Here is a 22107-nt window from a genome sequence, read left to right on the forward strand (position 1 = left end):
TCTGTGGTTCCCAGTTTTAGTTTAAGTTGTATCTGTGCATGCCGTCATCAGCTCTCAGTGTATCTGTGGTTCCCAGTTTCAGTTCGGTCACTAGCCCAGTTCGGTCACTTGCCAGTTCGGTCACTAGCCAGTAATCTGGTGACATACCAAAGGACCTGGGTTTGTCGCTTGCCTAGATAACGCCCAGATAACGCCCAGTTCAGTTATCTGGTCACTTGCCTAGATAACGCCCAGTTCGGTCACTTGCCCAGTTTGTCGCCCAGTTCGGAAAACAGATGAAGAAATGGGTCAGAGAAACAGATTGTCGCCCAGTTCGGTCACTTGCCCAGTTTCAGAGAAATAGAGAGCAGAAAACAGATAACATATAACACAAAACAGATAACATATAACACAAAACAGATAACACTGATCCATTAGTTCTTACAACCTCATCTCCACAACACAGAAAACAGATAACACTAATGTTCTTACAAACGCCATTCATCTTGTCTGAACACGACAACAAACACTAGGGTTCATACAATAGATAATACTTCATACAACAGATATCAGTTCCGTCCTTCCAAAATATATCCCAGACAGACCAAAATGACACCAGAATGAAACCAACCCACCAAAGGCAACCTCATGTCCACAACTACATGTTACGGTCGTTTATCTCTTCGAACCTGTAGTTTATGACACGATAGTGCTCTTCGAATGAGACATTAGCTTTAATCTCTTCCCACTTGAAGTCTTCAAAAACCATTTCCCATAGCTCTGGATCTTCTGTACTGTAGCCATCACCAAGTTCATCATCATCTAGAGGATGTTCATCATCTACGGAAGGGTTGTCGTAAAGATCCCAAGTTGGATTCTTTGTTTCTAAATCTTCTTCACAGACAATTGAAGTTTTGTCTAGCTCCTTGCACACATGTTCCAGATGCCCACGAACCTTTCCTATCTTGCCACCTTGTACCTCTGAAATAGTCGAACACAATTTTTGAACCGAATGCAACAGTTTAGATTGCCTCCTCATTTCTTGAATAGCATATCTCAACGAATTCTTTATGTTCACATGATACTTGAAGTCGACAAGATCCTGTGCAACAACCAGATGACAATCCATTTCTATCAACAAAAAATTTGAGTGTATGAGTTTGATAATCCATACCACATTCGATGAGGCCTTAACTGCTTCAACCTTGTCCACGGCAATGGCGGCGAACTAAACCGCAGCCTTGGCCTCCTTCTCAGCAACAAATACCGCGCATCTCGCCTCCGAGGCCGCAACGGCAGCAGCACGAGCAGCTTCCACAGCATCGGCAACCACTTTGCTCGGTGGAAAATCCATCCGCACAGGAGCAGAGAAAATACGGCTAGGGTTTCTGGATTGAGGAAACAGGCGGCATGAACACGGAACGACGGCTAGGGTTCAGCAACGCGTTAACCATACAAGGCAGAGATGGGAGATCGGTCCAACATTGTCGGAGCAGGAGAACTCACCGCTGAGAAGAGGAGACCGCAAGCAGCCGCAAGAGGAAGAAGAGAAGCAGGCGGCGATGTCGACCCCGAGAGCAGTCCAATTCGGCGACGGAAGATATGCGAATGGTCACAAGAGGAGTACAAGGGACGTCGTCTGCGCAGGCGAACGGTAAACGGGGATAGGAGAGTAATACCTGTTTACGCAGCTCCAAGCGCTGTCACCTTTCCGTTTTGGCGATTGGCTCTCGTCTGCGTCTCCAGAACAGAGAAACCAACGCCATGGCCTCCATTTCGTCGAATCCCGTCCGCTCTTCGTCTATAATGGCAATTATCTCGCCGGGGGCGGCCGCCGGGGGGCGGCGGCTTGCGAGTCGCAGACGGCCGGATTACTTTGGTCTTTTTTTGCCTTAGTGGGCTTTCTGCTTGGACAGGAACTAGGGCACTAGATTGGGCCAGGAAATGAAAGAGGGGTATAGGTGGCTTTCTGTGTCACGCCAAGGGCCACATGCTCCTATCAATTTTGTTTATCTATTTGTTACTCTCTCCTCGGGACTCGATGGGGGGGCAGGTGCTAGGTGGCCCTACGTACGCATATTAGATGTCGTTAACGTGATATATAAGTGATAATGTTAGATCATATTTGCTTAGGTCTAACCTTAATAAAATACCACACTATGAGCTAATACCAACCTATTTGGACTTCACTACACCAAAATCATACACTTCCTGTGGTTTTTTAACTTCCTACAACTTTAAACAAACCCTAGGAAATAAATAACTTCCGAAAGTCAACTATTAGCTCTAGGAAATAAACATAACTTCCTACGGTATTTTATAAAAGCTGTAGGAAGTTAGCTTTCACATGCTGACCCTTGTGTGTGGTCAAACGAGCCGCTAACTTCCTACGGCCGCCTCTACAAAGTTAGCATGGGCAGCCGTAGGAAGTTAGCTGCCCATGCTAACTTTCTAGAGGCGACCGTAGGAAGTTAGCTGCCCATGCTAACTTTCTAGAGGCGACCGTAGGAAGTTAGCGGTATGTTTGACCACACATAAGGGTCAGCATGTGAAAGCTAACTTCCTACAGCTTTTATAAAATACAGTAGGAAGTTATGTTTATTTCCTAGAGCTATCAGTTGCCTCTCGGAAGTTATTTATTTCCTAGGGTTTGTTATAAAAGCTGTAGGAAGTTAAAAAACCGTAGGAAGTGTATGATTTTGGTGTAGTGCCGGCCAGTGGTAGGTTTAGTATACAAGGCTATCTCTGTTGTTGATATAGTTATTACACTATAGATTTGATTGTGCCTATGGTTAACATCTCTCTGAGCATGATTTCCTGTCTGATAATCAAGTGTGCGCTCTAATTTGTATTTTCTTAGCTTGTTTAGTTTGCATATTATATGCACTCAGATGGTGTATACTAATGTTTCTATGGAATTCATTGAAAATTCATCTACTTACCCTTTCCTACCCTCAAGTACATCAAGAGTGCAAAGCTACTATTAACCTTTTGTTTCTATGGAAAGGACTAACTTTCAACTGAGTACGCTAACTGGTTGCTCTGATCAAATCTGAAAGTCATGTTCCTTCATCTGTATCACTACAGTTTGTTGTTAATTGTTTCTGAACCTGTAGTGTAGCAACAGACATTTAGACTGTGCTAGAAGAAACCCAGCTGAAATTTGAGGAGGAAAGGTATTTGGTATTCGAACCACACTCAATTTTTCCGAATTAACATACTAAGAGGCTCAGAGCATCTGAAGCCAGTTATAGCTTATAGGGAGCTAAACAAAAGTATACATCTTCAATGAGCACACACTAATCTGTGTTCCTATCTGTGCATGCAGACAAAATTTGCTAAAAGTACTACCTAACAATTCCAAAGAGGTACTCATAAGAATTTGTACTCCAAGATTTTGTTTTCTTCTAAAATGACACAGATTTGTACTTTAGCTGTGTGAGAATTTGTAATTCTGAAGTTGAGTGTTCGGAGAGTTTGTGAGGGCTGTGGAATGTCGAAGGTGAAGAACAATAATGGTTATCATGGAGTCACTGAGCCAATCTCGCTGAGTGGGCCGACTGAGAAGTACCTTATGCAGACAGCTGAGGTTGAAAAGGTTGGTGATTTGTATATCTGATAAACCAAAAGCTCTTCCACATTTTTTTTATTTTCCTCAGATTCATGCTATTTGTTTTAACATCGTGGTTCTATTTGTGTTGATCAGTACCTTTCAGATGCACGACTCTATGAGAGGCAAGATGAGGCTATCTTGCGAGAAGAGGTTTTAGGCAAGCTGGACCAGGTTGAACAATTTTCTACTGAAATCTATTGTGAGTGTGGTCGTTATGTTCTCAAATTCTCCTAAGGAAGAAACATGACAAGTTCAGAACCACAGATTTCTCTACTTGATCATCTGAAAAAGCACAGAATCCCCACTACACACAACCAATGAAACTTGCTTTGTAATCACCCAACTGAAAATCACGTAATGATCCAGATCTGCAGCGTCTAATCTTACTGAAGAAACTGGAGATAGGAAAGTAGGAACCTTCAATCAAGTCAATTCTTCTAAAGAACTTTTTCTTCACCTAAGCCATGTCACCCTATAACTTTAATCACAATCCATACTACAATTGAGTGAATTCTTCTTAGAGATAAAAGATCTTACGATCTTGCCAAAACAGTAAAGAATTTTAGATACCAACGACCTGGGATGGTCCAGACAGAGGTCAGTTTTGCTTTATTTTAATTTTATTTTTAGTGATATACCTACTTTTGTTTGCTCCTGTTGGGTTCCATCTCTATTCTACTGCCTACTCTAAATCCAATGATCTATAACCTGATAACATGATGCTCCTTTGCTTGTTTAGCAGATTTCGCTTCATTCAAGATTTTCTTTTCTTTGGCTGCTGTGGACGAGGGCACAACATCAAGGTGAGTGAAAGCCTTAGGTCCCCAAATCTAAAATTTATATCTATATGCAGTACAATGTCAAATATATTTATTATTTGAAATGCTGAAACAACCAGCTGCCTGTCTGAAAGGTCAAACACTCAAACCTGCCACTCAAACCTATAAATTTACTCTGCAATATATCGAATAGTGCATTCGCCAGTGGCAATAAGCAGACTGTCTAGGGAGAATTGCATGCTTCAGTCTTGATGCACAGACACATACCAAAATTAGTCCTGGTCAACATGAACTAAAGCATTACCTCATAACTTCAAAACAGTTCCTTGAATACAGTTTTCAACATTTTTGGGGGTTTGATGGTGTGATCCATGAACATTGGAGTAGTCCATGTATTGGGTTGCCGCCAAGAAAAACACATGAAGACATAAATCCAAATAATTTATGGTGGGTGTGGAGTATCCACAATTGTGTGCTTTTGTTGAATCCTTCATGTACCATAATTCTTACTGCTTGCAAGCCCTTTCGGAATGTGACTTCAGGCTGTAGAAATTGGTGAAAGGAGACACAAAATTATTCTCTAAACAACTATTTTTTATAGGCAAGAGAGACTGGAAGCACCTGTTTTTGCATGGGAGCTGCATGGAGAGAAATTATTGGCAGAAAACAAACTTCAACCAGATTCTTGAATATGCCAAGGGAATAAGGTATTAATTGGAACCTTTTGTTTATACAATAAAAGTATGATGTGTGACGCGTGTTCTGCATAACCACGCAAAGATTTTTGTTTATGTCAATTGCCAATATCCTATTATCATGCCTTTGTACACCTGGTTTGTTCTACATATCCAATTTAGGAAGATGGTTGCACTTAAACAAAAGATGGTTCTATTTAATGTGACATATAAAACTAAAAGCAAATGGATTCTCAAATTATATCTGCTTCTCACGTGTTCCATTAGCTGGCCCAATAAAACTCCACTACTATAGATCAGGATAATACTTTAAAAGGCTAATCAGACATGTTCTTCAAATTTGACCCCTAGGCTTCCAGAAAGCCACTTTCAGTGATGGGCATTAACCTAATTGGATCCTTAGTTAAACATGCCCATGACCTAAAGTACACACACAAAATATTGCTATGATAAAGATAGTTTTTTGCTCTTGTGGACATATGGATAAATAATTTAGAAGGCTACATTCCACTCTAAGAAAGAACAAAGGAGTGCTGATCTAAATGGTGCTTCAAAGAAATACTTTGTACTGATACTTATAATACCATATATGTGCAGACATGTGGCACCTCTATTGTAATTGTCCAAAGAATCAGAACTTCCAACTATTACTTTTTCTTCCTGTGTTTACATGGCAGGATAGCAAGAATATTCATGTAACTGAACCAGTTAACTTGCAAAGTGATGTTTGTTTTACTGTTAGAGGATATTACTTTACTGATTGTGACCAATGTACTACTTTGTATGTTGGCATAACATTGATACTACCGCGACAATAATGCTTGCTGATGTGATTGATAGAGAGGCACTTGATCCTACGACAACTTTGGCCTGACATTTTTTTCATGGATTAGTTTTGCTCATTTAGATCTGCTTGCTATATATTTTGTGCATTCGTTACTTCTGGTAAGTGTCAACAGGTCGATGATGGGCACTAGTGAAAATCCTTTGCGAGCTGGGCTGGAGATCATGGTTTGGAGTCTTGGACATGGAGATGGTTAATACTTAATAGAGCCATGAAGATGGTTAATAGAGCCATAAAGATGGCTGGTGGATAGTGTGCACATAGCACGGTACAAAGGAGGAGGGAAGGAAGGCAAAACTGTAAGACACTATGGAGAGTTGCGAGTTGTGTCTTCTATCGAAGCTTGTTCGAATGGACGGAGACTCTAGCCAAGGTAGGTATATGTATATATAACCTTATCCACTTTAAGTGTAACCTCTGTTTTGGTACTCTCCATGGTATAATTTTAATTCTTGTTTCACATGTACCGGACCTTTTCTGGCACTAGGATAGATTTACCAGAGTAGACGATGCTTCTCCAGTGTTGTTGTGATTGCTTTTTGTGTCCTGATCTGTAACCAGCACACACGTAATTTAACTGAAGCTTTCTACTAAATCACCACCGACTGTAAACTTAATTTCACAAACACGGATTATATTTTTCATTCATAGTTACTGATGTAGTGATGTGTGTTGTCTCTTGAGTAGGGTGGTGCGGGGCCATTATTAGTTGGTATGTACTGTGTTTGGTGGATTGACCTGTTGGTTCTGAATTTTTGATAAATACACTGGCCATGTGTTACCTTATTTGGCCTGCATCACAAAGATTCTGATGTAATGTATCATTTATTTGATGTACACTTGGTACTGATATGTGTTCTGTTAACTTCCATGTTAACATGTACAAATGATTTTTTGTCATCATTTTTATGCAATCCCACTAAGTTGGCCTTGTTTTGAATGAACTATTTATTACAGTGTTGTCAACCTATGTTACAGCAGAAAGATGCACAACTCATTTTGTTCCTGTAATGTGCATGGATTAATGTTTTATGTAACCTTTGCTCACTTTATCTTCCAGGAGTATTGTATTTGTCTATCTGCTTATGATGATGGTGCAGAGTTGCATGAAATCTCATGTGGGCACCATTTCCACTGCACCTGCATAGATAAGTACCTCTACATCATTGCAACATGCCCCCGTGCAAGTACAACAGTCGGAAAAGCAACTGTATCAGACTATCGGTGTTATAAACATGCCATAAATATGAACTACTTTATTACTTTTAGTGCACTTTGAATATGCTAAGCATTTAGCCACCTAACATGTTTTTCGTATGCAGTTGTGAAAGGATCACGATGCCCAAGAGGGGGGGGGTGAATTGGGCTTTTCTAAAAATCAACACTAATTAAAACCTAAGCAAGAGCTAAGCAAGAGCCCAACTTCACCCCAACAACTAGCACTAAGAATATAATACTAGAAATGCAACAAAGCTAAGACAATACTTCAAATACTTGCTAAACAAATACACAATGTAAAGTGCTTGAATTAAGTGCGGAATGTAAAGCAAAGTTTAGAAGACTCCTCCAATTTTTCCCGAGGTATCGAAGAGTCGGCACTCTCCACTAGTCCTCGTTGGAGCACCCGCGCAAGGGTATCGCTCCCCCTTGGTCCTCGCAAGAACCAAGTGCTCACTACGAGATGATCCTTTGCCACTCCGGCGCGGTGGATCCCTCGAGACCGCTTACAAACTTGAGTCGGGTCACCAACAAGATCTTCACGGTGATCACCGAGCTCCCAACGCCACCAAGCCGTCTAGGTGATGCCGATCACCAAGAGTAACAAGCCGTAGACTTTCGCTTGACCAAGAGAAGCCTAATGCAAGTGGTGTGTGCTCTAGGTGGCTCTCACTAACGCTAATGAGGAACAAACGCGGATTATGATTCTCTAATCTCCTCACTAGGCTTTTGGTGCTTGCAATGCTCTAGCAATGTGCTGGAATAAATGTGGAGTGCAAGACATTGAATATGGTGGGTGGAGGGGTATAAATAGCCCTCACCCACCAACTAGCCGTTACAGGCATTTCACTGCGCGATGGCGCACCGGACAGTCCGGTGCGCCACCGGTGCGCCAACGGTGCGCCACCGGTGCGCCAACGGTCGTTTCCAACGGCTAGTTCTGACAGGGAGCCGTTGGACTCATGGCGCACCGGACAGTGAACAGTCCACTGTCCGGTGCACACCGGACAGTCCGGTGCGGTGTCCGGTGTGCCACTAAAATTCAATTCTGAAAGCTGCGCTCTCGGGTTTCTACGAAGGGGAAAGCCTCTGCCGTGGACCAGCCTGGCCCCACCTGGCAGAGGGTGCACCGGACAGTCCGGTGCACACCGGACAGTCCGGTGCCCCAAAGCCAGAAACACTAACTCTTGTTTTTCAGCTGATTTTCAAATCGGTTTTCGCTCTAACTTGTGTGTGAGTTCTAGAGTGACACCTAGCACTGTATATGAGTGTAATTGTGCACCAACACTACACTAGAACTCTCTTGGTCAAACTACTCATCGACAACCCCTCTTTATAGTACGGCTAAAAGAGAATAAAAGACCTAACTAAATCGCGAGTGTCCACATCTCCTTGACACTCGGACTCCGTAGACCTTCACCTTTTGTTTTGTCGTTTTAGCCGTTGCTTTGAGTTCTTATCTCCGGGATTGTTTTCACCGTTGTAGTACTTCTACCTGTCATGCGACCTAACTTACCATTTGTCTCTGCAAAACACACGTTAGTCACATATAATATTACGTTGTTATTAATCGCTAAAACCAACCAGGGGCCTAGATGCTTTCAAGTTGGAATCATGCAATCAGCCAAAAAGGGTTGGGTTAAAGTAACAGACTACAATAGCTATCAAACTGGTAATTTTTACCAGTTTTGTGTCTCCTGTTTAATCTTCTAATGGACTATTACTATATTGAAATTGAGAGCCCAAAGTGCAACGTTAATTCATAGTTTTTCATGATGCTAATGCATTTTGTCTGCTAAATAGCTCTCTTACATGCAACATCATAGAAAATGCATGCACCAAGGTTAGAATGTTTTGTAAATGTAGTTACACAATCGACTTTTACAGGTGATTTAGAGTCAACGATGTAAATAATCTTGGAAAATATTATTGAAAGAAATAGTTTTATTAATTGATCTCTGACAACGAAATGAACTTGCATTTTCTTATAGTAAAATTCACAATGATGAATGCTTAACAAGCAAATAACAAGCATTGCCTTGAGGTTTGATTTTCTTCACTACAATAAAACATTTATATGTCTATAAGGGCTTTTTGTAGTACCTAACACTTTAATGTTTATGTCGTTCTTTTGGCATAAGACAACAGCAAAAATGCATTCCGAAAAAATTGTCCACCTTCCCTGGCGAAGATGATGAAGTCGTATTCTTGTTTGAGCATCAGAAGATCTATAGGTTGCATTTTTATGACTTCAAAATTATTCTAATATGTTATTTGCAGCCTGATACTGTCACTGGAGACATTGTACTGTTTCTCCAGTAAAAGGATCACTCAAGTTCAAAAGAAAGGGTCCAGATCTCTTTTATGAACACACCTTGTCTCTGACCGAAGCTCTATGTTGGTTCCAATTTGTTCTTACACATCTAGACAACTGGCAGCTTCTAATAAAATCAATTCCTGGCGAAGTTGTTAAACCCGGTAAGCCCTTTCACCTATAGATCTCAAATTTTTACTCTTCTTCTACAGTTGTATATGTTACTCATCCTTGTTTGATAAATCTGAGCAGGCCGATTCAAGGCGATAAACGATGACGGGATGTCGATCATGAAGGGGAAGCTCTACATTCATTTCACGGTGGAGTTCCCTGACTCTCTGGTACTGGAGCAGTGCAAGGCTCTCGAGTCGGTACTTCCACCAAAGCTTTCGTCCAATCTGATAGACATGGAGATAGATGAATGTGAGGAGACAACCATGCATTAATGTGAACATCATCGAGGAATAGATGCGCAGGAATCAGGCTCATGCTGCTCAGGAGGTGTGTGGGAGGATAACGAGATGTGCAGTGCTCTTCAAGTGTGCACAGTGTGCAAATGCGTCTATGGACTATATGGTTCTTTGGTTTTTACTGTTCGCTGAGGTGCAAAGTAGGAAGAAAATACGGCCCTAACCTTGCAAGCGGGGAATGTATCGTTTTTGGTGCAATTGAAATATGTGTTCTTTTTTATGCACTAACATTTTGTTGAATATTTTATATACCGTTGCAACGCACGGGCATCTACCTAGTAACCTATATATAAGTATAGGTGCATCTCCCTAATGGTGTTTCTAGGTTTTCATGGGGCAGCAGGTCATCTTTGTTGGACTTCATCGTGAATTTATCATTGTGATCCAATGCTCTAGCTCTTTACTGTGATTAAACCAGGCTTTCCAATTTTAAATATTAAGATTTTTTTTGTCATCTCTGGAATTACCAAATTTTGTGAAATCCGGTCGAAATTTTAGAGGCAGACATGAAGTATGTCTTTTTTCTAAAAAATTTAGACCTAAACAAAAGATCAACACGGTTTAGGATTACTCATCTGTTGACTAGAGGAATAAAATAAACAATAGCCTAAAATTATATATTTACAGTAAAAACACATGTACTAGTGTGATACAAAATTTCACTTTTTTTCTTCAAGCCACTACCGAAATTGCTGAATTTCGTGAAATTTTGAACCCTGACGTAAACACATATTTCTGCTCCATTTGTTTTTGAACCATATGGTTAGTTCCATTCCATCCCAATCTACATTATGTAAACATTTACATCAAACACGAAAAGGTGAAAACAATCTGCTTGCTACTGCGCATATATGCTAATCTTCAGAAGCTAGGAACAACAGTTCGCTGGGTATGATGCATGGTTTGCACCAGTCCAGATCCATAGTGGCAAGGCCTTGCCATGGAGCTCAAAAACAACCTTTTGACCTCTTCAGAGGCATCTCTTGTAAGCAAACACATCATGTACTCCATCACCAAAGACTCACATGGCAAGGTGATCCTGCCGTCATCACCAGCGAAGCCGAACTCCTCCTGCGACATGCTCAGGAGCTCACCGAAGAGAGCCGTTCCGAGGAACACCAACGGGACCTCAAACCGCCGACCATCAGCCGAGTACATGGCACAGTGGCCTTTGCCAGCCACCGACGAAGTGCTGCATGACGACCCGTCAGTTTCTTTCACAGGTGTCGATGCGAGCCTCTTCCTCGCGAGGGCCGCCATTCTTCGCCACCTACTACTTGACATCTGAACAAGTCTCTTGGCACTCATCATGGCTGGTGGCTGATTGGCTTCTTCTCCTTTCTTCGTCTCTGGAACTCTAGGGCTCCTTTTGTATCAGGTCAGGTGTTGTTGAGCTAGTTGATTGAGTGTTGGTGCTACCGTGGCTGCCTCATGGATTTATAAGTGAGGATGAAGAGAAGCATGCTGTTACTCAAGTGCAGCTTTCAACTCAGGCTGGCAAGGGACAAGGACATGAGATCAGAACATGCAATGTTGCAAGAAAAAGCAGCCTGATTTTGATTGGATTTGAATTCTATGGACATATGCTGGCCACTTGTTGGAGCCACTAGTAGCAGTGTCAATGTCGGACCATACCGACACAACGCGAGTGCTTGGGTACCACAATTTGCTGCCATACTGACCAATGACCAACCTTGTCAAAGAAGCATGCTTCATAAAGACCATGTGTAAAGTGGGTCCATTGCGTCAGTACCAATTCATTCTGTGCTTGGGCAGTGAAATATCGAAATTTCTGGGTAGCTAGTATGCCCTATTTAAACTTATAAATTGGATCCCCAGCTCAGGAAAATGTTCTGACAATTGTTCATGCCCAGAGTATCTGAACGACACAACAATGTGGCCGACACTTCATATCACTTCTTCAATTGGCGGTCTATTGGATTATCAGCATCTCATGTGAACTACATTTTCGTTGTTTTTTTTCTTACATGAACCTACAAGATTGCAACTAGGCAACTAACTGATAATGACAGGCACGTTCATGGCGCCCATATCAGCGAAGTTTCCGCAGTCTCGACACTTGCACCCCCAAACGGAAAGGGATTCCGACATGGACTTCGGTTGTCAATATCGGACTGTGCTACGTCTAGCCGAACTAGTCTGGCCCTCTCAATTCATGTTGCTCCCGTTCCACATGGCCATGGGGTCCTCGTGCCCCTTCCCCACTAAACCGCTCAGCATGGCTGCATAGGATGTGCTCAATCCAAGCAGAGAAAGGGCTCTCAAATCAAATGTATGCACATACTGCATCCATGTCCTCATGACCTTGTCCCTTGCCAATAATCCCACTCGACAAGATTCCTTACTCTTTGATTCAGCTATATATTCAGGGTCAAGACTTCTCCAAACACCACCACTCAGCAGCTCCACAAACAAAGCATAGCAAAGGATGCCGAGCAGTTGACGATCATTGCGTCCCCATGGCAGACCTGACAAACCATGTTGAAGCTGTAGAACTGACAACTCCAGCCTGCAGAATTGCAAATGTTAAGTAAAACGTTCTGTTTACAGCCTAAGACAAGACCTAATACAGTGAAAGTGGTGATATCCAGTAAGTCCAAGTAAACACTTAAGCAAAGAATACAATATTGCATGAAGATTTGCATTATGGAAGTAAAAGGACATCACCCAAGAATGATTCATGACTACGGCTGGAAATGTCCAGGAAAAATTAACCACAACATGTATGCATGGCTGTACCCATTGAAAAATGCACACGTATACCACAAAACCATTGCCACATGCTATGACATAAATAAAGCAACCATCTTCAGGAACTGAGACATGGAGCTGTCGACCTGCATGATTTGCAGTAATGAAACACTCTTCACCAACACATAGCATGTAAATCCAAGAACAGAGTACACACCGAAGCAGTGAAGTGAACCCTGCATCTGCCTGGGAATCAAGTCTCCTGACTGTTGAACCAACATGCCATGTCCCCATTGAGGGATTGGTGCTGAATTTTTAGTTAATTGTAATCAAATAGGTGTTAGCAAAAAAGAAGGTAGGGCCTGAATCATTTAGAAATAATTGCTTTTGAGTGAACCTAACCGGCTTATCTCTGAACCACTTCAAACAGGACACTGAAACAGATATGAGCAGCTAGGCCATAAAAGCAGAACCCAGGATGATTGCACTATGTCTCAGCCCAATTCAGCAGCTAGTACTGTAGTACATATCTCATTGCCCAACCACTAGTCCACTATCTTTGCCTTCAAAGTGGAGTAAGTGATGGCCCAGCAAATCAGATCTGAATCTCAAGTGTCAACATCTGCAGCTAGCAATGCACGTACCCAGCTCATGGCCATGTCCCCTGACAATCAGTCTGAGAAGAGCACAACTGCACTCAAGACATGGACCATTTCTTCACCTATATATACAGGAGCTAGCAACCAAGACACCATCACTACAATCACAGCCACAAACTAAACATTTCCAAGCACTAGCCTGAGAATCAAGAAGAACCAAGCAGCAACCATGATCAATCCCAAGAAGCTCGCTCAGTTGGCGAGGAAGTGGCAAAGGGTAAAAATAGCCACCAAAGACGACGACAGATGCTGCACCATTTCACCAATTGCAGGCAGGGGCCACTGCACCGTGTACACAGTGGATGGGAGCAGGTTCGAGGTCCCATTAGCGTACCTCCGCTCAGTGGTCTTCAGTGAGCTTTTGAGGATGGCTGCGGAGGAGTTTGGTTTCACAGGTAATGGCAGGATCACTCTGCCTTGTGATGCAGCTGTGGTGGAGTATATGATATGCTTGCTCCAGAGAAATGCATCAGAGGAAGTTGAGAAGGCATTCTTGAGCTCTGTAGTGATGCCTTGTCAGCAATCAAGCTATCCAACGCCACCGGTGGTGCTGCATCAGCAATTTGCAGTTTGTAGCTCCTAAAGATATCCAGGAATTTGCAGCAATTAGTGTGTAGTACTCTAATACAAATAGAATGAAAATTGTATTTATTTATCTTAGAGAACTAGTGGCTGTCATTTGTTGATGCCATTTTTTAAAAAAATATAACAGGTGCTCTGTAGTAATGCCTTGGTCTTATTTTTCATTGCCGTTCTTTCTTCAAAAGTTATATTAAATTAGCAGACAAATGATGAGTAGGTGTAGATGCAGAAATGTATGCTTACAAAAGTGTTATTGTAAAAGTTTCCCAAAAATACATGCATGAACTAGAAAATGAAAAGGCAATGGCCTGGTTCCATATATGAAAGGTGCAACAAAAATGTTAAGCTGCTTCAAACAATTAACCAAGAGCTAATGCATAGTACTAGTAAATCAGCTCACATAGTAATTAGTTTGTGCACGCGCAAATCCAATTTTTGTAGTTACTAGTTAGGCTATTTTCAGCAGCTTACTCATCCACATACCTATATTCAAACTCTACTCTATGAATAGTACAGTCTACAGTGCAAAACATTGTTTTGGATGACCATATAGGTGAACTGTTGGACACGGTCTTAGTGGCCTATGCTCTATAGAGCACACAAAAGAACCAAGTACTTTGAATAAGCTTACCTGTCTATGACCAGTGGCAGATCTAGAAATTTATATAAAGTGGTGACTCAAATCATATGGAACCTCTAGACCCTCTCCTTCCTCTCCCATGTCTACAAAATTAGTAGAGGCTAAAGGAGGGTTTCCATTAACACGAAAGCGGTACAGAGGCTTGAGCTTACCTGTCCTGCCGCTAGATCCTTATCACGAACTGGTCTGGGCACCGTCTGTTCTAAAAACTGTTCTTTAACTACCATCATAGACAGGTATAATATATGTCTGTGTTTAGGGTTATTACAGATGCATTCTCACAGATGTGTGAAATGGCCGTCTGTGATAAAGCTAAGGCTCATATGTGATAAGGGATTATGTCATAGTGGGTTGTAAAGGTACCTTTTGTGGAGGACTGGAGGTCATTTTGTACATTGACATTGTTCAAGAGTTGCACGCTTTGACGACATCTTCAATTTTGGATTTTGGATGTGTTAGTCTCTTTTCTTTTTCAGGTCTAGTGCATGATGTCAACTCTCTAGATGCAATGGTATTGCATTCAAGTTGCACTTAAGAGGGGGGTGTTAAGGTATAATAGTCAGAGGTTACTACTGATGTAATCTCATAGTCTAGAATTTGTACTCTCGCGTCTTTTATGTAAGTCTACATGTAGTCGCTACCTGGCTTCAATATGATCATCTAATTTAGACATCGTCATCCAAATTTAAAATAGAGCAAAAACTTATTATGTCCATAGAAGCAAATATACCATTGGAATTGAACGGGTGCCAAAAGTCCAAAACCATATGAATTATGATATAAAAAAGATCAATCTAAGACAAACTAAATGGCATTTTATTATATTAACAAAATATAGGCACATAAGGATTTGAACCAGATAAATTATCCACACCCTCAACATCACAATTGAGCTAGCTGAGCTTCCTCATAGATTATGAATTAAAAATGCTGCTATATAGGATGCACCAATCATTTAGAAAGAACAGCTGAAACCTCATCAGCAAACTTTGAAATAGATCCCCAAACACACTGTATCCATGATGACCGGTATGCCATTCAAATCGAACCGGTATCTAATCGTATGAACCATGACATTAAAAATGTGGCCATGTGGCCATATATGATGCACCGATAATTTAGTTCAGTGGTATGGACTAGACCTTCTCAAGTAGTGGGTAATGTTCGAGAAAGAGAAATCAGGTAGAAACACGTGCAGATTTTCCTGAACGTGGATATAAACCCTCTTTGGGAATTTGCATGCGGGGCACTCCTGTACAGAAGATACAATTTCAAGTGGAGCATGCGAGCACCGGAAACATTACTAAAACATGTGTCACTCCCAACCGCCTGCAATCTCAGTTAGTGGTACTGCACTGTAAGCACTATAGCATACCAAAATAGGGTGCTCAGCCAGTCAGCCAAACCATCCAGATGTGGTAGCGACTTGAACCTAGGTCTCGACCATGGACGCTGAAACAAAAGGATCGCGGCTTCAATGGAGGCACTATTTTCGTTCAGAAAGCAAAGGGACAATAGAGGCATCAACACTGTCAATTTCTGAGTGCACTTAACAGCTACCACAACATGTCCCATGTCTGGCCCTTCGCTTTGACCCAGCCCCAAATTAACATGGGGTCCTCATGCCTCTTTCCTGCTCTGCTATACACTGCTGACTGTTCGGTATGGCTATAACGTGTAGTGTCCAATCCAAGAACTGAAAGCGCACTATGCCTGTCTGACTCCGGCATGCACCAAACACTTGGCCCCATCAGAATCTGATCCAGAACATATGCACGTAGCACCTCATGGCCTTGTCCCTTGCCAATCATCCCACTTGGCTGAGCAACCCTGCCCTTCCTCCATCTATATATTAATGGTCAAGTGGCCTCCAAACACCATCACCTGCAGGCTGCAGCTCCTCAAACAAGGAATTCCAAACCGAAACCACACAGCTCCCCAGCTTCCAGCAAGACAGAGGGAGAAAGAAACCATTATGATCAGCACCAAGAGGATCTCTCAGATGGTCAAGAAGTGGCAGAGAATGGCAGTGTTGGGGAGAAAGCGGCTCTCCTGGAGGGTGGAAAGGGAAGTCGAGGATCGATCCTGCGCCTCTGTGGCGAGCAAGGACCACTGCATGATGTACAGTTTAGACGGGAGGAGGTTCGAGGTGCCGCTGGCGTACCTTGGCACGCTGGTGTTTGCGGAACTCCTGTGGATGTCCTACGAGGAGTTTGGCTTCGTGAGCCATGGGCGGATCACGCTCCCTTGTGATGCTGCAGCCGTAGAGTATGCCATGTGTCTCCTCAGGAAAGGCTCCTCGGCAGATGTAGAGAAGGCATTCCTGAGCACCATGGCAGTCTCATGCCACTATGCAAGCTGTATTGCTATTGCACCATTTGTTGGAGTTAGCCATCAAGCTGTTATTTGCAGCTCCTGGCTGACTGTAAAGTAGTTTAGTATATAGTTTGTAGGAAAAGAAAATTCTCCATGGAGCCTTTTGATGCTTCAAGCAATCAAGGAAAATGCAAACTAGCATGTTAATTAGAGCTATTATTCTCGTTCTTTCGTGGATTGAACACGATGAAAATGAAACTCGCCTAAATCTCGTTTAAATCATTTAAAATGTATACGAACGCAGGCTTGGAGTAAGAGCTTCACGCAACAAAAGCTTTGGACTCAAACTACAAACTAGTACTCAAGTACTGAAAGCCACAGCAAATGAAACAATCATGGTTCACATCACAGCTGGACGAAATATCACATCTGATGTCTACAAACAAGAAGACCATCAACCAATAAAAAAGGATATGACACCATCCGGCCAGCTGCTATGAAACAAAAGACAGAAGACATACATTAATCTTCTGTTTAGGTTAACGGATGGGGGGAGAGCTCCCCACCAATTCATTGACGAGGAGCACAATACTAATGCATTAATCTTGAGGTACAAACTGTGTGCACGGGAAAATCCAATGGAACGGAATAGACGCCTTCCCTTCTGCTACTTTTTGCACAGATATGAATTAATCTAGGCGAATTTGGCTGATTTTCTGCCTCCAATAGAGATTGGGCGTACCTATTCGTTGGAGGCGAGGCGACAAGCTGCCTGCCGAGGGGCCGTCACGCTGCCATCACAATCAACAGACGCCACAGTCACCGGGAAGCTACGAGCGGGACACGGCGGACTCAGCGGCGCTCGCCGGGCTTCCACGGCGCCGCCGCCGGCAGTGACGGGTGACCCACAGACTGGTACGTGGGTCCTACCGGGGAAGACCCAATACCAAAACCCCAAAACTGCTTTGCCTTTCTCGAGCTGAGTCACAACTCGCAACCGCAAGAAAATCCAATCGCACGGTCAGATTGGACGGTGGACTCCTCTCTCTCAAAAAAAAAAAAAAAATTGGACGGTGGGAGATCGAATTTTTTAAGATGCCAAACGGAAATACAACGCCCCCCCTCTCCTTCCGTCGCCGCCGGTGAATTTGCTGAGTTCAGCCGCCGACGTCGGCTCCTACCGTCCCGGGAGCCCGTCGCCGCTGCCATTGCGTCCTTGAACCGCATCTCGCGCGTCCGCGAACGTTCTGGTCATGGCTTCCTCTTATTGTACTACTTCATATGTTCTTTTTTATTTATCCTGTTTTAATTTAAAAATGAATAACCTTCTGTATAATTTGAAAATGAACGACGGAGGTAGTACATTCATGTCGTTCATGCAACGAGGCGTGTTCAGACTTCAGAAATGATATAAAACGAATAACCTTCTGTACGATTTCCTGTGATTCCATCCGGCTACATACATACACACCTAATAATATTGTACATCATGGAGCTAATCATATAGCTAGCTATACACAGATGGCTGGTTGGCGCCCGAGTCCCATCGGTGGCACCGAGCCACCGACGCTGTGGTGGCAGGGTCTGACCATGGAGCTCAAGAACGCCCTCACAACCTCTTCGGAGGCGTCTCGCCTGAGCAAACACATCGCGTACTCCATCACCGCGGCATCGCAGGGCAGCGTGATCCTGCCGCCATCGTCGCCGGTAAATCCGAACTCCTCCCGCGACATGCTCAGGAGCTCGCCGAACACCGCCGTGCCGAGGTACGCCAGCGGGACCTCGAACCTCGTCCCGTCGGAGGAGTACACGACGCAGTGGCCCCTGACGGCCACCGGCATCGACGTGCCGCACGAACCGTCGGCCTCTTTCGCCAGCGTCGCCGTGAGCCGCCTCCTAGCCATGGCAGCCGTTGCCTGCCACTTCTTCGCCATCTGAACAAGCCTCTTGGAACTGATCATGGTTCCTCCTTCTTCCTGCCTTTTTGGCTCAACTGAATATTCAGAGATTCGGATTGTATATGGTGCTGTTCAGCTACTAGGTGCTGTGCTTTTTAGGTCGCTGGTGATAGGCTGATGAGGTGTTGGTGGCTCGGTGCTATGCTGATTGATTTATAGGTCAGGGCAAAGCGAAGAGGATGCAGATCAAGTGCAGTCACCATCTCAGACAAGCAAGAGGCAAGGCCATGAGCTTGGAACATGCAGTGTTTGGCACTTGCTGGAGCCAATTGTAGTAGTTTCTGGTTCGTTACATATCACAGTGTGATGCCATGCCGATATGCCTCATGGGCCATGAGGACCACATGTGAACCGGGTCCAATTTGTCAGTATCAGTCTTTTCGATGAGATGATTGCGCAGTGAGATACCGATGATTATTACTTGTAAGGCATCTGGAAGCTAGCTTTTGTGCCCAAGCTCGTTCTGTTTAATCTTTAAGCTTTAAACCCAGGCTGATTTGCTGATATCCGATGGCACAGCCGCGCCAGCTGAATAAACCTGGCCCTCATGCTCCACGGGAATTGGTCCCAAGAATTCAGCACCGGCACGCACCATACTCTTGGTCCCCGTCGAGTCGCATCCGAATCATTCAGAAAGAGTAGAGCTACATATTCAGGTCAAGTGGCCCCAGAACACCATCACACAATCTCAACTCAGAAAGAGCTCTCCAGTTTCCAGTCAAGAAAGAAAGAACTAACCATGAATATGATCAGCACAAAGAGGAATGCTCAGCTGTCCAAGAAGTGGCAGAGGTTGACAGCGCATGTGAGGAAGCACCTCACCTGTGGGGACGGCACTTGGAGATTGGGTTCAATTTAAGATATCAGACAGTTCCTCGACAGCTTTATCGTCTCTTCAATTCGCGGTACAGTACAGTCTACCTGATCAAGCCTGTCCAGCGGCCCAGACAAGTTGCTCGACAGCTTTATCGGCTCTTCAATTCAGTGCCTGCAGCTGGATCGGTAGCACGTCATGTGAGCTCTATTTCGCAGCATGGCATTGCCATCTTCATCTGATCGAGACACTCGGCCAAGACACAACAAGCATGGCATTCCAAGCACCGGAAAGCGCCCCATGACCGGCACCAGCATGTGCAAGACACTCGGCCCCATCAAAATCTCATCCAAATCCTGCTCCCTGACGCGTCTTGGAACATCGCACACTCGCCGTGCCCATAAGCCTTGCCTCTTGCCCAACCATTTGGCTCCACCAGCAGTCGAGTGAGCTATATATACTCACGGTCAGGCGGCCTCTGAACATCATCGCTTGCAGTTGCAGCATCACAAGCAAACTGAAGTCACTCACAGCTCTCCAGCTTCCATCCAGAAAGGAGAAGGAAACAAGCTAGTGGACAACCAACCATGATCAGCGCCAAGAAGATTGCTCATCTCGCCAAGAAGTGGCAGAGGATGGCTGCACAAGGGAGGAAGCGCCTCGCCTTGGGGGCGGCAGCAAAGCAAGCCGACGAGTGCTGCAGCTATGTGGCGAGCAAGGGCCACTGCGCGGTGTACACGGCCGACGGGGCACGGTTCGAGGTGCCGCTGGCGTGCCTTAGCACCCCGGTCTTCGTGGAGCTCCTGCAGATGTCACAGGAGGAGTTCGGCTTCACGGGCGGCGATGGCACTGGCAGGATCACGCTGCCCTGCGACGCGGCGATCATGGAGTACGCCATGTGTTTGCTCAGGAAAGGAGCCTCTGCTGAGCTAGAGCAGGCGTTCCTTAGCACCATGGCCATGTCATGCCACTGTGCCAGCCACATGGCGCCGTATGTTGGACGAGCCAGACAGCAGATTGTTGTTTAGTTTCTGTTCAGTGTAGTGTAGATAGTGGAGCAAAGGTATTAGCTAGATAAATATTATTCGAAACCTTCTGATCGTGTGCAAGGACGCGACTAATCAAGCAAGGTCTTAAGAAGTTAGAGAGACATGATTTATGTTCTGTACTTTTCGAAAATTGTGAGGACTACTCACATTACATAGCAAAAGACTTTCTTGTGCACAACTCTGAATTCAAATCAGCTGATAGGTTGTTCCGTTCAAAATAAAAATCTGAGAGGTTGCTAGTGCACAACACAAAAGAAAAGAAGAAAGGCAAAAGATGAGACATAAAATCTGACTAGCAGGATTCAGGACATAAAATCTGGCTATCAGGATTCACATGGCACTAGACTAGTTATGATGTCATAGATGTTAAAGATGACATACAAGTTATGATGTAGCTCCTTCCAAATGTATAATGTCAACATCAACATCAGTGCTTCTTGCTCCAGAATCTTGAAGGAAATCATATTAAGTGCATTCTTCCAATTACAAAGACCCTTGCTTGTGAATGCATCAATAGCAAAATTTTCATGTCTTTGTTGTTTGAATAGATAACAGTAAAAACAAAAGGCGGCATCTTTGGTAACACTATACTCTAACCAATTATGGTTCTTGAACCATGAATCATGAAAACTTCTTTGTCGGTCTCCCATCTTTTTTTAGGATATATATGGCCAATTGGTTGACATGGACCCTGTAACAAATACTCTCTTCTAACTGCATCTCTGATGTTAACATCGTATTCATCAATTGGTTTTCTAAGCCCAGGATCAGCAACTATATCGAATACCTGCTCAGAAGGTGGAATTTCTTGCTCTTGCTCTTGTTCATGTGAAGTTGGATTTACTACTGCCTCAACAATAGCATCCTCGGTTGCAATTTCTTGGGCTTGATTGTTACTGGTTCCGGTTTCCACTGTTGGTTGAGAATTGAGGTTTGATCTTGGCTGCACATTAAGCACGACGGGTGTGAGAGCTGGAGAAAAAATGATTGCAATGTTCTGTGTCTCTTCTTCATTTTGATTGTTAACTCGCCGGCTGTTCCTTGCACACAAACAACGGGAAGCACGGTTAGCACAAGGCACGAGTAGTCTGGGTCTGGAGCAAAGAAAACGAAGCCGAGAGGCGCTACATACCTACAGACTATAGTAGTACAGTATGTAGGCTGCACTCTGCAAGGACTGGGCTGGGGCCTGGGGCGCGACGGAGAGGCGCCAGGGCGGCGCGTCGGAGTCGCGCCCAGACCCAGTCGCCAGGCGCGCGCGGCGGACTGGGCGGCGCCGACTTGACGCTCGGAGTCGGCGGACTGGGCTGGGGCGCTGGCCGCTGGGCGAGCGTTTGGCGCGGCGGACGGGGCGCGGACGCGCTTGGCGCTCGGCGGACTAGGGTTTGCGCACGCGCTCGGCGCTCTGCTGTGGGCTGTGGCCCAGCCGCCTAGGATCTTCTAAAAAAATTGGGCCTGCGCCCCG

At 44.1% G+C, this 22107-nt stretch overlaps 5 protein-coding genes across 5 annotated transcripts; 3 read left to right on the forward strand and 2 right to left on the reverse strand.

The window, feature by feature from the left end:
- Positions 1-10521: 10521 nt before the first annotated feature.
- LOC100284025 (uncharacterized) lies at positions 10522-17844 on the reverse strand. The gene is made up of 3 exons (NM_001350191.1): positions 17564-17844; positions 12842-13862; positions 10522-12442 (listed from the first exon to the last, which is right to left on the reverse strand). Exon 3 carries the CDS (start codon positions 11221-11223, stop codon positions 10774-10776), a length of 450 nt encoding a protein of 149 aa, NP_001337120.1. The 5' UTR covers positions 11224-12442; positions 12842-13862; positions 17564-17844; the 3' UTR covers positions 10522-10773.
- LOC100286042 (SAUR36 - auxin-responsive SAUR family member) lies at positions 13381-14134 on the forward strand. The gene has a single exon (NM_001158930.2). The coding sequence runs from the start codon at positions 13453-13455 to the stop codon at positions 13864-13866; it is 414 nt and encodes a 137-aa protein (NP_001152402.2). The 5' UTR covers positions 13381-13452; the 3' UTR covers positions 13867-14134.
- LOC109944068 (auxin-responsive protein SAUR36) lies at positions 16327-17049 on the forward strand. The gene has a single exon (XM_020548540.2). It carries the CDS (start codon positions 16361-16363, stop codon positions 16937-16939), a length of 579 nt encoding a protein of 192 aa, XP_020404129.2. The 5' UTR covers positions 16327-16360; the 3' UTR covers positions 16940-17049.
- A 418-nt stretch (positions 17845-18262) lies between the features above and the next one.
- On the reverse strand, positions 18263-18906 carry LOC110017796 (uncharacterized). The gene has a single exon (NM_001350190.1). The coding sequence runs from the start codon at positions 18780-18782 to the stop codon at positions 18333-18335; it is 450 nt and encodes a 149-aa protein (NP_001337119.1). The 5' UTR covers positions 18783-18906; the 3' UTR covers positions 18263-18332.
- Positions 18907-20100: 1194 nt separating this feature from the next.
- LOC100193999 (SAUR52-auxin-responsive SAUR family member) lies at positions 20101-20742 on the forward strand. The gene has a single exon (NM_001139064.1). The coding sequence runs from the start codon at positions 20181-20183 to the stop codon at positions 20619-20621; it is 441 nt and encodes a 146-aa protein (NP_001132536.1). The 5' UTR covers positions 20101-20180; the 3' UTR covers positions 20622-20742.
- The last annotated feature ends 1365 nt before the right edge of the window (positions 20743-22107 follow it).

The sequence above is a fragment of the Zea mays genome, chromosome 2, assembly GCF_902167145.1.
Source record: "Zea mays cultivar B73 chromosome 2, Zm-B73-REFERENCE-NAM-5.0, whole genome shotgun sequence".
Taxonomy (NCBI): Eukaryota; Viridiplantae; Streptophyta; class Magnoliopsida; order Poales; family Poaceae; genus Zea; species Zea mays.

Coding starts and splice junctions, on each gene's coding strand:
- LOC100284025 (NM_001350191.1), bottom strand. CDS start 11,223: ATGATGAGTGCCAAGAGACTTGTTCAGATGTCAAGTAGTAGGTGGCGA.
- LOC100286042 (NM_001158930.2), top strand. CDS start 13,453: ATGATCAATCCCAAGAAGCTCGCTCAGTTGGCGAGGAAGTGGCAAAGG.
- LOC109944068 (XM_020548540.2), top strand. CDS start 16,361: ATGGTCAAGTGGCCTCCAAACACCATCACCTGCAGGCTGCAGCTCCTC.
- LOC110017796 (NM_001350190.1), bottom strand. CDS start 18,782: ATGATCAGTTCCAAGAGGCTTGTTCAGATGGCGAAGAAGTGGCAGGCA.
- LOC100193999 (NM_001139064.1), top strand. CDS start 20,181: ATGATCAGCGCCAAGAAGATTGCTCATCTCGCCAAGAAGTGGCAGAGG.